The sequence below is a fragment of the Haliotis cracherodii genome, unplaced genomic scaffold (assembly GCF_022045235.1).
Source record: "Haliotis cracherodii isolate W230 unplaced genomic scaffold, xgHalCrac1.p SCAF_17, whole genome shotgun sequence".
NCBI classification, from domain to species: domain Eukaryota; kingdom Metazoa; phylum Mollusca; class Gastropoda; order Lepetellida; family Haliotidae; genus Haliotis; species Haliotis cracherodii.
The window spans coordinates 8,915,642-8,930,276 of NW_027266272.1; the positions used below are offsets into that span (position 1 = coordinate 8,915,642).

At 45.9% G+C, this 14,635-nt stretch overlaps 1 protein-coding gene across 1 annotated transcript; it reads right to left on the reverse strand.

The window, feature by feature from the left end:
• Positions 1-1,164: 1,164 nt before the first annotated feature.
• On the reverse strand, positions 1,165-9,141 carry LOC139464331 (uncharacterized). Its single transcript, XM_071245854.1, has 6 exons — positions 8,960-9,141; positions 7,908-7,995; positions 7,048-7,190; positions 4,600-4,690; positions 2,929-3,212; positions 1,165-1,491 (listed from the first exon to the last, which is right to left on the reverse strand). The coding sequence occupies exons 1-6, from the start codon at positions 9,112-9,114 to the stop codon at positions 1,383-1,385; spliced, it is 870 nt and encodes a 289-aa protein (XP_071101955.1). The 5' UTR covers positions 9,115-9,141; the 3' UTR covers positions 1,165-1,382.
• Between the last annotated feature and the right edge of the window lie 5,494 nt (positions 9,142-14,635).

The window sequence follows — 14,635 nt, forward strand, 5'->3', positions numbered from 1 at the left end:
ACACACACACACACACTCACACACGCACACACACGCGCACGCACGCACACACACACACACACACACACACACACCAAGTCAGTGAGCCTGGCCACCCGATCCCGTTAGTCGCCTCCAACGACAAGCAAAGTCGCATCTTACAGCAAGCATGGGTTGCTGAAGACCTATTCTATCCCGGATCTTCACGGGTCTATTTCACGTCTAAACCCCATTTCACTTCACATCATATCAGTTTGTAACCAGTGGATATGCGTGTCTTTATCTTCTTTTGTTCAATCTAAAAAAAATATATTCAACATAATAAGGTCCATTTTGTTTCAATGGTTACGATGAAGTCAGTTGCCAAGCTACGGGGAGTACAAAAATATTCAGGTGTTATTTTTTTTAATCTGGTGATGCCTGTAGCTGAAACAATATCTTCCCACCAGAATATCAAATGTTCGGTCCCGACATGCCTGGGTTATAGAACGTGTGTTTAGTGGGGTCGTCGTCAGCAGCGTGGGAACCTCTGCATCTGTACTACCTCGAACACGGTGACCAGTTGGAGTGGCGCGTGATAACAGGTGTTGTCTTCATAGGCTTCAGCAAGACTCTGAACAATCAAATCCACTGCCCGTATCATAAACTGGTGATGTCAACATTATTTTCCTATCGAGCGACATCTGGTTACGTGTACATAGACGTCCTATAATGTTTAATGCGTTCAAATCAATCGTTTAAAGTGTGTTTATAGATTTCTCGAAACAAACTTAAGTTTAAAAGCTCAGTTTTTGCTGAGTTTGATTCGAGAAATGCAGTTGAGTTAAAAACTCAGCTGATTTTTATTTCAAACTCAATTTGTGATTTGAGTAAAAGCTTAAGTTTGTTTCGAGAAATCGGGGCCTCATCTGTAGGCACATGCGTATTGTACTTTTTGAAAGTTGAGGTCATCCCTCTTGTCATATTGTTTCTGGATATTCTTTTTTTAAGATAATATTTTCTCTCCTTTTTTACAAATTGTGGCTTTTCCCCTGATGATGATAATGATGATGATGATGATGATGATGATGACGATGCAACCATATCTATTATCATGACGTTGAGTGACAAATACCCCCTGGATGAAGGAACACAGCTGTCACAAACACATTCAACTTACTAAAACAATATACCATTAACACAACACACATTTTATTATTGCACACAATTGTCTGGTGGTTTTAAGAAAATCCAATGAATGTATAGAGTGAATCACATGTGTAGAGATAGTCTAACAAAATCAGTGAGTGCGCTCAACGTCGCTATGACCGTACGTCGGTTGTATCACGCGTGTCAGCTTAACTGCAAGTGCAGGCGTTGTATGTCTACTTGCGGCGCCCGTGAGGAAGTCGTAGTTGTTGATGCTACAAATTGTCGTAGGCGCGTTTGGAGACGACCTTGTGCAGACACATCTGGTAGGCATACATGATCACGACGGCCACCATCAGAAGCAGGATGAACACAAGGATGACCCTGAAAAACAAAATAATACCACTGGTATATATATAAAGAGATAGACTGGAGCAGTGCCTGTGTCCAATATGATTGGCCCAGTCGTCTATTGCGCCGCGATTCGCTGTGCAGAGTTGCGTCCCTTGGGCACGCCAGAAACCTATGATTGTGGATTCGATTATGTTTCTAGGTTTGTCAGCACCATACCCGTGCTCGTGGGTTTCACCGAAGTGGTAAACGTCTGAGACCTGCATCACTTCGGTCTTCGTGATATAACTGGAATACTGTTAAAAACGGCGTTAAACCTAACTCACTCACTCACTCACTCTGAGGGAAGGGTAGAGATTTTTAGGTAACATTTGAGACATTATCATAATGTTATCATAATGAATCGAGAACAAACTGTGAACGTATTGTGACAAAGATTGAGAGCAAGATTTGCCTTATTTACCCAATTATTTTACAGGAAGGAGAGAAAAAAGTCTAGTGCCTTGTGTCGAGCTGAAACATTGTCCAAATAGTTGCCTCTTACGATGCTCAATTCTAACCCAGAATCCCTTCGTCTTCCCAATGTGTTCCTATCTTACGAATAGTAATGTTTGTTTGTTGTTTAACGCCGCACCCTGCAATATTCCAGCTATATCACGGCGGTCTGTAAATAATCCAGTCTGCAACCAGACAATCCAGTGATTGAGATCATGAACATCGATCCACGTAATTGGAATCGATGACATGCATCAACCATGTCAGCGAGCCTGACCACAGTTAGTCGCCTTTAACGGCAAGCATGGGTTGCTGAAGACCTATTCCACCCCGGGTCTTCACGATATACATGTATGTGAACTTTGGGGATAAGACATGGGGCACGAAATGTGCTCCCCTTCAGCTGATCTGTTTCTTTGTAAACATGAATTAGAATTTGAATTATTCAAAGCGCTGCACTAATGTGACTTTTTAAATTTTCTTAAAGGTTTTCCTGCGTACAAAACAATTATTGAATTACCATAAGTTGCTGTTTTGTTTGCAAACACAACTACAGGCACATGTTGTTAATGCTTATGCAAAGAAATGTCAACAATGCCCATATTTGTACATATATCAATATTCATGCGCAACCAGATTTTGCAACCGGTTTCAGTTTGGTTTGTTAACGAACCAAAGTTGTTATGTATTTACACTTAAATATACATTTAACGGGGGTAATAAATAAAATACGACACTCATTCTCGTTAGTTACCATTTTTACGAAACTCGTGAACATTCAATGATACCAAAGAAAGTCCACTCGTTTCGTAAAAGTGGTATCTAACGAGAATGAGTGTAGTATTCTCTACATATGCTATCGACACGACACATCAGACGACCATTCGTGACCAACTCGTGTTATTCCGGGACAAGCAGGTTACGGAAAGGGGCGAGTGGTGACGAATGATCAGACGATATTGTTCAGATACGTACACCTGACCCACGAGGAGGGACTGGAAGCCGCTGAGATCCAGTTGCTCTATCGGCGGAATGATGTGGGCAGGGATGCCGCCACCCGTCGATGTGATCCTTCTGGCTGTCGGTCCTATGGTGACTGGTTTCTGGGTGATAGTTTGGATGCTGACAAGCTTTGGGGTGATGGTTTGGATGCTGACAAGCTTTGGGGTGATGGTTTGGATGGTGATCGGCGTTGGGCCGCCAGTTGCTCTTAGATTCGACTTCATTGCACAGGCAGCCACACTCCTCAGCGTCATTAGCTGGAAAGGAAACACACATAAGGTCGTCGCAGCAGTATCCCCGTAATAATTCAACCGGAAGTGACAACCTAGAACAGTTCATTCGTCACCTCTCGCCCCTTTCCGTAACCTGCAAGAAGACTCGTCCCCCTATCGATGAATGTTATGTGCGAAAATACGACAAACCAATCAGAATGCGCGTATGATTTCAAGTTCTTTGTCAAAGAATCCCTCAGAAATAATATTTGATTTTACATGTGTCTTGCATCTAAAACTATACCAAAGACACAGTTAAATGTGTTCAAACATACTGTATAAGTCACCATGTCCAGATTTGCTTTATATTGTATCTAATATATATATATATATATATATATATATATATATATATATATGATATACGGGGAAAAATGCCAAAAAATGGCTACGAGAGGGGCACGAGTCGCTATTCGGCTTGTCCCGGAATAACACGAGTTGGTCACGAATGAGAACAGTTTGGAGGGAGCCGCCATCTTGGTTTCGACTCAATCGTGCTATGATTATGGGTAGCTTTTATTAACTTGTTAAGAATACAATATATCACGACTACCTGTAAATCATCGAATCTGGACAAGACAAACCAATGGATGAAAGCATGAACAAATATACGACGTCTAATCAGAATACACTGACACGGCTATCAACCATGTCGATCTAGCGTGTCGTGAGTCGTTCTTAGCAGTGGGAGGAGAGCCTAACGAGAGCGTTTAACAATTGAAAGCCGCGAGCTAGGCTTTGAACTTCATAAAGTGACCCGTGAAGATCCGGGTTAGAATAGGTCTTCAGCACCCCATGCTTGTCGTAAAAGGCGACTAGGAAGATACTTGTCGTAAGAGGCGACTGGCGGGATCGGATGGCCTCTTATAGAATATGCGTTAGAATTCTCGGACAATTGTACTGTAGAAATCAGCGATTAACTTTAAATGAACCAATTGAGAGCAGCAAGAATGGTCTCAGGTTTACCAAAATGTGCTCCTAAATCTAACTTACATAATGAAACTTGCTGGATGACTTTAAAGTTCTACCCACGAATATCCGGGTCTTCAGCAACCCATGCTTGCCGTAAAAGGCGACTATGCTTGTCGTAAAAGGCGGGATCGGGTGGTCAGGCTCGCTGTCTTGGCTGATGCATGTCATTGTGTCCCAATTGCGTGGATCAATGCTGATGATGTCAATCACTTGATCGTGTGGTCCAGACGATGATTTACAGATCGCGGCATTAGGTTGGAATATTGCGGCTTTTTACAACATTCAAATATTCTCTTTTCTCCGAGGACAAGTTGCTGGTTGTGTCCTGGGTTCACAAGGCAGTGTGGGGGCACCTGAGGGTAGGAGGGGCTGTGCTGGTATCAACCTGAACGTTACTTACAAACCGCCCACTGCCAAGTGGGACCTCGCCCTTCGATGTGAGGATGCCGGGGTTCTGAGTCTTGTCACATATGAGTGTGATGTTGCTGGACCTACAACAGCAATCAGACACAGTTACATACTTGCCTGGTTTCTGCCTTGTCGGAGGTAAGGAACTGAATGCAGAGAAGTAATACACTGTATTGGTAATATTGTTCTGTTTATCTTCGTCAGCAGCACTGATGAAACTAGAAACTAGGTGGAGAGTGGGTAGCGGTTGATGGTGGGTAGCGGTGGGTGGTGGGTAGCGGTGGGTGGTGAGTAGCGGTTGATGGTGGGTAGCGGTGGGTGGTGGGTAGTGGTGGGTAGCGGATTGTGGTGGGTAGCGGTGGATAGTGGGTAGCGGATTGGTGGGTAGCGGTGGGCGGTGGAGGATGGGTAGGAGGGGACCAGAGTGGGTGATGTTCCCCTCCTACCAATCCTCCATCACCCTCTCTGTTCCCCTCCTACCCATCCTCCATCACCCACTCTGTTCCCCTCCTACCCATCCTCCATCACCCACTCTGTTCCCCTCCTACCCATCCTCCATCACCCACTCTGTTCCCCTCCTACCCATCCTCCATCACCCGCTCTGTTCCCCTCCTACCCATCCTCCATCACCCTCTCTGTTCCCCCTAACCATCCTCCATCATCCACTCTGTTCCCCCTACCCATCCTCCATCACCCGCACTGTTCCCCTCCTACCCATCCTCCATCACCCACTCTGTTCCCCTCCTACCCATCCTCCATCATCCACTCTGTTCCCCCTACCCATCCTCCATCACCCGCTCTGTTCCCCTCCTACCCATCCTCCATCATCCACTCTGTTCCCCCTACCCATCCTCCATCACCCGCTCTGTTCCCCTCCTACCCATCCTCCATCACCTCTCTGTTCCCCTCCTACCCATCCTCCATCATCCACTCTGTTCCTCCTACCCATCCTCCATCACCCGCTCTGTTCCCCTCCTACCCATCCTCCATCATCCACTCTGTTCCCCCTACCCATCCTCCATCACCCGCTCTGTTCCCCTCCTACCCATCCTCCATCACCCACTCTGTTCCCCTCCTACCCATCCTCCATCACCCTCTCTGTTCCCCTCCTACCCATCCTCCATCACCCTCTCTGTTCCCCTCCTACCCATCCCCCATCACCCTCTGTTCCCCCTACCCATCCTCCATCACCCACTCTGTTCCCCTCCTACCCATCCTTTATCACCCACTCTGTTCCCCTCCTACCCATCCTCCATCATCCTCTCTGTTCCCCTCCTACCCATCCTCCATCATCCTCTCTGTTCCCCCTACCTATCCTCCATCATCCTCTCTGTTCCCCTCCTACCCATCCTCCATCACCCACTCTGTTCCCCTCCTACCCATCCTCCATCACCCTCTCTGTTCCCCCTACCCATCCTCCATCACCCTCTCTGTTCCCCTCCTACCCATCCTTTATCACCCACTCTGTTCCCCTCCTACCCATCCTCCATCACCCTCTCTGTTCCCCTCCTACCCATCCTCCATCACCCTCTCTGTTCCCCTCCTACCCATCCTCCATCACCCGCTCTGTTCCCCTCCTACCCATCCTCCATCACCCACTCTGTTCCCCTCCTACCCATCCTCCATCACCCTCTCTGTTCCCCTCCTACCCATCCTCCATCACCCTCTCTGTTCCCCTCCTACCCATCCTCCATCACCCGCTCTGTTCCCCTCCTACCCATCCTCCATCACCCACTCTGTTCCCCTCCTACCCATCCTCCATCACCCACTCTGTTCCCCCTACCCATCCTCCATCACCCTCTCTGTTCCCCCCCTACCCATCCTCCATCACCCTCTCTGTTCCCCTCCTACCCATCCTCCATCACCCTCTCTGTTCCCCCTACCCATCCTCCATCACCCACTCTGTTCCCCCTACCCATCCTCCATCACCCACTCTGTTCCCCCTACCCATCCTCCATCACCCTCTCTGTTCCCCTCCTACCCATCCTCCATCACCCACTCTGTTCCCCCTACCCATCCTCCATCACCCTCTCTGTTCCCCCTACCCATCCTCCATCACCCACTCTGTTCCCCCTACCCATCCTCCATCACCCTCTCTGTTCCCCTCCTACCCATCCTCCATCACCCGCTCTGTTCCCCTCCTACCCATCCTCCATCACCCACTCTGTTCCCCTCCTACCCATCCTCCATCATCCACTCTGTTCCCTTCCTACCCATCCTCCATCACCCTCTCTGTTCCCCTTCTACCCATCCTCCATCACCCACTCTGTTCCCCTCCTACCCATCCTCCATCACCCTTTCTGTTCCCCTCCTACTCATCCTCCATCACCCTCTCTGTTCCCCTCCTACCCATCCTCCATCATCCACTCTGTTCCCCCTACCCATCCTCATCTGGGAGAACAGAGGTCACGATAGAGTGGGGGGACCAGGATGGACCTACCTGAGAGTGTTCTCCCCCTTTGGATTCAGTGTGTCGGCGGAGTAGCTGAGGTGCAGACTGCCGTTCACGACCCTGAAGGTGGCGCTCTCCTGATTCCCGAGGTTGTAGAATTCTGGGAGGTGTATGTTCCGGACCTGGCACACCTGGAAGCACGGCAAAGCTACACGTGTAGGGAATCATATCTACACACAAGCACATTAATATAATTACATACATTAGTATTATCAGTAGCAGGAGAACTTTGAGTCTCATCGTCATTACCATCACCATCATCATAACGATGATATGTTGATGAAGACATTGATGCTACTGATAATGACGATAACATAATTGTTTGATTCTATTTTTCGAAGCTGGTGATTAAATCTGATAATGATGATGATTACAACGATGGTGTTGGTGATGATAACATTTATGCTGATGGTGTGATTACGACAATGACAAAGATGACGATGATGATGATGATGATGATTAAATCTATTATGATGATCAAATCTATTATGATGATAAGGTTTGGTATGTTTGTTGTTTAACGTCGCACTCAGCAATATTCCAGCTATATGACGGCGGTCTGTAAAAAAAATCGAGCCTGGACCAGACAATCCAGTGATTGATATCATGAGCATCGATCCACGCAATTGGAATCGATGACATGCATCAACCAAGTCAGCGAGCCTGACCACTCGATCCCGTTAGTCGCCTCTTACGACAAGCATAATCGCCTTTTACAGCAAGCATGGGTTGCTGAAGACCTATTTTACCCCGGAATCATCACGGGTCTATGATTATGATTAAATCTATGATGATGTTGATGGTTTTGATGTTGATGTTAATACCGGCGGTAGCGGGAACTGACTTACAGCGACGTCTTTACAGTCCCCTTCCGTGAATGGCAGACATGGATTCCATGACACCTTGTCCGAAGTTTCGCTCTGCACATCCATAAACCTGGGAGTAATCAGTGGGTGAGTTTCCTGAACAATAGTCGAGTAATATCACGTGTCAGCTTATTGTTGAGTGCGTGTGCGTGTGCGTGTGCTTGTCCGGACCTACGCCTGTTTTATAGTGCTAGCCCACTGAGACGCCATGCCGCAGTTTAACATGAATACCCCACTCAGACAAAGTATACTGACTCCGAGCCGACCAGTCCTTGTTTTAGCCCCTTAATGCCGAGCACCAGACAGGGTAACGAGTGCAAGTGGATCGAACCACCAGCCTTCCGCTCTCTTGGCAGAGTGAGTGAGTGAGTTGGGTTTAACGCCGCTTTGAACATCATTCCAGTTATATCACGGCGTGTCAGCTTAATGTAGGAGGAAAGCCCGAAGTGATGCAGGCCTCAGACGTTTACCACTTCGGTGAAACCAACGAGCACGGGTATGGTGCTGACAAACCTAGAAACATAATCGGGGCGTATCGGGATTCGAACCCACAATCATAGGTTTCTGGCGTGCACAAGGGACGCAACTCTGCAGCAGTCGTAGTAGTAGTACTATTAGTAGATGTATCAGTAGTAGTCGTAGTAGTAGTAATAGTAGTAACAGCAGTAGTAGTCGGAGTACTAGTGGAAGAAGTAATGGTAGTAGAAAAAGTAGGAGCAGCAGGAGCAACAGAAGTACAAGTAGTAGTAGTAGTAGTAGTAGTAGTAGTAGTAGTAGTAGTAGTAGCAGCAGCAGCAGCAGCAGCAGCAGTAGTTGTAGTAGAATTTGCATTAGTTTTTGCATATGCGATGGTTAGAATATATATTGTATCAATGCATTAAGTTTGTCGTAGAAGTGTCGTCATGGTGTCGTCGTAGCGTCGTGTCGTTGTAGTGTCGTCGTAGTGTTGTGATATTGTCGTTGTTTCGTGTCATCGCTGTCAACAAATGAAGCAACAACTTACTGTATAAAATCAAACACGTTATAATACACACCTAGGCTTCCCTCTTTCTGCCAATGCCGATAGGTCAACGATCCCATCTTCCGACTTACACGAACATGCCGAGATCTTTTCACAGGATGTAATTTCACCAAAACAATAAAAACATAAACTAAATATACAAAATACAATTAAATAGACGTCCCCCATCGTGATCGGGCGTTTCTGATACCTGCGATGAGCACGAGATCTTGAAACTGAACTGCAGCTTGTCACTGATAGCGAGTATCGTATTACAAATTCCCACACGTGATAAACGATGAAATAAGCTTAAAAATGGCGGACTGGTTTCATCACTCGGGCGGATATCAAGTTTCAAGACATCGGGTGTATACTAATAACTACTATGGGACTGGTCATTTATTATTAAGGGTGGGCAGGTCAGAGGTTTTGGTGCACCTGTGTACTGAAAATAATTACCCTCCCCTATTTTTTGTCATATTTTTTATGACCCTCCTCGTGTCCTTGTACATTTTTTTTTCATGACACTCCCCTAAAACAGAAAATGCAAAGTCACTTTATATATTTTATTATAAAATGTAATATCTTTCATTACCCTCCCCAATATGTGTTTTATTTTTAATGAGCCTCCCCTAGGGACTGTCCTATTTTGTGTTGACCCTCCTGATTCCCTTGCTACAATGACCTTTCCGGTAGTATCATACACTGACGAGCAAAGGAAACTATACCAAATTCGAATTTATTAGAATTTGGATTCGAACACGAAATAATGATTCCAAATTATGTAAAACCGATCGTAGAAATGCAACAGACAAAGGGGCAACTGTCACCTTGCTTTAGTTTACTGAGTTCCGTATAAAATTACTTCATTCGCTTTACTGGAAATGCACGCGCAGCATCATCACTGACTGACAGATCCAGTACAAGCCGGCCACGTCATTTCACCCTTCGAAAGTCGTTATTTGCGTACTCTTCATTTGAGGAACCGCTTCTGGACTGTGACGTCATCAGCATAAATTACCCTGGGGCATGTTGTCAAATTCATTTCTGATTTATTTACTCAAAACTACCCTCGGCGGTACAAGAGTACAATAATATTATGTAATTAATATTAGGTAAAAATAAATAAAACAATTTCAGAAATTACACAGTACATTCAATACATGTTTTATTTAACTTCAAGATGAAGAACTCATTCATTAATATTTTGGCATAATTACATACATTTCTCAAGTGTTAAGTGCTGTTGTCGTGAAATAGTCTTGCCAAGTTATGGGTATTTAGGGACTTGTAACATTCAGTGATGTATAGAGATGTAAAGGGCACATGATGGCGTTATTCATAGTATTCAGGCCGTATATACCTTCCAGGATGGCGTTATTCATAGTATTCAGGCCGTATATTCCTTCCAGGATGGCGTTATTCATAGTATTCAGGCCGTATATACCTTCCAGGATGGCGTTATTCATAGTATTCAGTCCGTATATACTTTCTAGGATGGCGTTATTCGTAGTATTTAGTCTGTATATACTTTTCCAGGATGGCGTTGACAATCAGTACCGATGGCATACAGACGCGACTTATACAGGCTCTGAGAGATGAATCGCCCCGAACACCGAATGACGAAACCTGACGTTTTACGTGTAACAGGCGGGTCTTATACAGGCACTGGGAGATGAATGGCTCCGAATACCGAATGACGAAACCTGACGTTTACGTGTAACAGGCGTGTATTGGAGCCAATATGGGTAAAGCACGACATTGATGTGATTAATTCAATTTCATCTATGCACAGCGACTTTAATTTGAACCACATTGTGTACATGAATCAAGCCTTATTTGTTATGGGATTGAGAAAATTACATGGGGACATGGGGATGAGTAATCGTTGGAAAGATGAAACATTTAAACATTCAAAAACATTTTGTCTCACATACACTCTTCAAAAACAAGAAACGCACAGGTAGTATGTAATTCATTGAACCTGACTACACAAAAAATCCGGTATATGAATTTGATATATGTTATTGGAAAATGTTGGTGGCCTGATGTTCGACAAACGGTGCGTCAAAACGCAGCCATTGTCGATTTGCAATGTGTTAAACGGCATTGTTTTCGCACTTGTTCAAAAATGTCATGGAGGAAAACAGTAAAGCAAAATGGACGTGCAAGTTATGACATTCGTAACTCGTGGTAGTGGCTATAAAAAGGCAAGCATAAGCCAATAATTTGTCTTTCTATTGTCAACATTTTTCAAGTTCGAAAATACCGAGACTCAGCGCTGCCGATCGGAACATCGCCATAGGACGTATCCAAAGAGGGGAACTAGTCTTCTGTTGTACGCCACTTCAACGTCCATCACAGCACCATTTGCCGCCTTTGTGACCGATACACACAGTTCAATTCCACTGCAGACCATCCGAGAACCGGCCAACCAAGAGTTACCACCCCTGCACAGGATCGCTACATTCGACTGTTCCACCTACGTCATTGCAATGCCACAGCTACGGAGACTGCGGGACGCATCCCTGGTTTGAGGGGGATATCGGACCAGACTGTCAGGAACCATCTTCGCGAGGCTGGAATCCGACCCAGAAGACCAGTTATCGTCCCTGTTCTGCAACAGATCCATCGACAGCGACGCTTGCGCTGGTGCCATACCTAACAGCCTTGGAATTTGAGAAACTGGAGACGAGTGTGGTTCAGCGATGTATCACGATTTCTTCTTCACCGGCAAGATGGAAGACAACGTGTTTATTGTCGTCGAAATGAGCGTTTGGCCCCACACTGTGTACGTGAATTCGACAAATTCGGTGGCGGTAGTGTCATGGTGTGGGACCATATCCTACACCACGAGATCTGACTTGGTTGTGGTTCAGGGAAAATGAACAGCAAATCGCTACATGAATCAAATTCTTCAACATCACCTTCTTCCAATCGTTGACCGCCAGAGGGAGCTGTTTCAACAGGACAACGCTCCACCGCATACAGCTCACGTCAAGGTATACTACCTTCATGATGCCAACATCAACGGCTCGCCCTGGCCGTCAATATCTCCAGATCTCGACCCAATCGAACACCTCTGGGATGAACTCGATCGACGTTTACGTCAACGTCAACACGCCGCAGCCAGTCCCACAACTGGCAAACGCGTTACAAGCAGAATGGCGCAGAATTCCGCAGGACAGAATTCGTACACTTATCCAGTCAGTGCCGAGGAGATGCAGAGCCGTGATTGCTGCCCGGGGCGGTCACACGAAAGTTCAGTGCAACCTTGTGGCCTTATGTGACATGACAATGAACAGTTTTCAATGCCTTTCTACAACGACAGTATGTGTCTATCGAGCTCCAAAGTCTCATATTTGTATCTATGATATTAAATTAAATATATCGACTTTTAAATTTACTAACAAACGTTGTGGGTTTCAATTTTAACAATATCTGCATATCGCCACAGATCTACTTCATTATAAAATACTATTACAACAATGAAGCTATTACTTTGAAAAGATTAATTATTAAAAAAGATTAATAACTTTACTACTGTAGATATATCAATGTCAACAGTATCATGTATACCACAAGGATTGTGTCAACTTAATTCCCAATGTTCCTTCAAAACAATAACAAATGTTTCAGGGCGTCATTGTTTTCGCAAAGATCTGAGGACATCCCATTGCAGGTTACGTTAGAACAAACTTTGACCGACCAATGAAATGTTAACAAGAAATCGACATTAGCCAATCAGAAAACAGAGTTCTCGAGCTCTACGGCACTAGTTTCAAACTGAAGACAACGCTTTGAAAAGTATTTTGACAAATTATCGATTCTCCACTTTTAAAACTGAACAAAAGAACATTCTGGAATATGTCATAGTGGTCTAGATTGTATGGCACTACTTCCAAAGAGCAATGAAAAGTCTTTTCCATTCAAATGTTAATCCCATTGAAGCAAAGGTGTTCTTGTGATTTTGAAGGATTCAGTTTTTCGGAATAACCTGATTTAAGTGTTTCGAGGTTGCATGATTGGTCGGATAAAAGGTCGGTCTGACCCGTAATGGGATGTCCTCACAGCAAACTGAACACACACACACGAACACATACGCACGCACGCACGCACGCACGCACACACATACGCACACACATACGCACACACACACGTACGCAGGCACGCACGCACACACACAGATGTCCTTGTATTTTCGCTGACAGTGCATTACAACTTTATAATAATATCATCGCTGTCTCCTCTTCGCATCTTCGCTTTTTTCACGATTAGAAACGCTTTATTTGTCTTTTTGTCAAGTATGGTATATTGTTTGGTATGGTTTCTTGTGCTCGTGACTGTATATCCATTCTTTTACGACAAAAACCCTGGACCCATTTGCTGCATATTTATATTTTATGTATTTGGATATCACGTGGGAAGTTACTGACCGAACATTGCAACCATGTAATTTTTGTGGCAGACAATTCTTTTTTTCAACAATCTGAAGCATAACTACTTTTTTCGAGCATTTTCTGAAGCAATTTGTTTCCGGGCAGCTACTATGAGGCGCTGGTCTCGCACCAAGGCTCTGTTTTTAATCCCACTTGTGAGCTGGGCATGCGATTTGTACTTGAAATGTTGGTGTCGGCTGCATGTTAAGAAGAGGAATCAGGTTACTAAGTACTCTAGTTTGGTATGCCGCATGTGTTGCGTTCATAACTACACGACACATACGTCATATGATACCGCTACCAGCCATGTCGGTGTATCAGTAGTGTACATGTATATAAACCCAAAGCCTTTGGATGAGCACAATATAAACAATATTTTTAACCCTTGATTAAGCTTTCCCCTTTTTTCCCTCGTGAACACATCACCGCCCCCTTCCCACATTCACCCGTACCCGCCATTCACCCGTACCCGCCATTCACCCGTACCCCACCTTCACCCCTCCCCCATCTTCACCCTCCCCCATCTTCAACCCTCCCCCATCTTCAAACCTCTCCCACCTTCACCCGACCCCCACCTCACAAGCCACACTTCAACCCCCACCTACCACAACTTCAGCCACACCCACACCTTCCCCTCCTCTACCTTCCACCCCCCCCCCCCCACCACACCTTCCCAATCTTATCTCTCACTCCCACCCATAACACTTCCACCCCTACCCACCGCACCTTCCCCCTCCCCCCCACCACACCTTCCCCTCCTCTACCTTCCACCCCCACCCACCACACCTTCCCAATCTTATCTCTCACTCCCACCCATAACACTTCCACTCCTACCCACCGCACCTTCCCCCTCCCCCCCCCAACCACACCTTCCCCTCCTCTGCCTTCCACCCCCACCCACCACACCTTCCCAATCTTATCTCTCACTCCCACCCATAACACTTCCACCCCTACCCACCGCACCTTCCCCCTTCTCCCCCCCAACCACACCTTCCCCTCCTCTACCTTCCACCCCCACCCACCACACCTTCCCAATCTTATCTCTCACTCCCACCCATAAAACTTCCACCCCTACCCACCGCACCTTCCCCCTCCTCCCCCCAACCACACCTTCCCCTCTACCTTCCACCCCAACCCACCACACTTCCCCCCACCCACCACACTTCCACCCTCAGCCACCACAATTTCACCCCCTCACTACCTTCGACTCCTCCCAACTTTACCTTCACCCCACACCACCCCACCCCTTCCCCCACCCCAATATCTTCAGT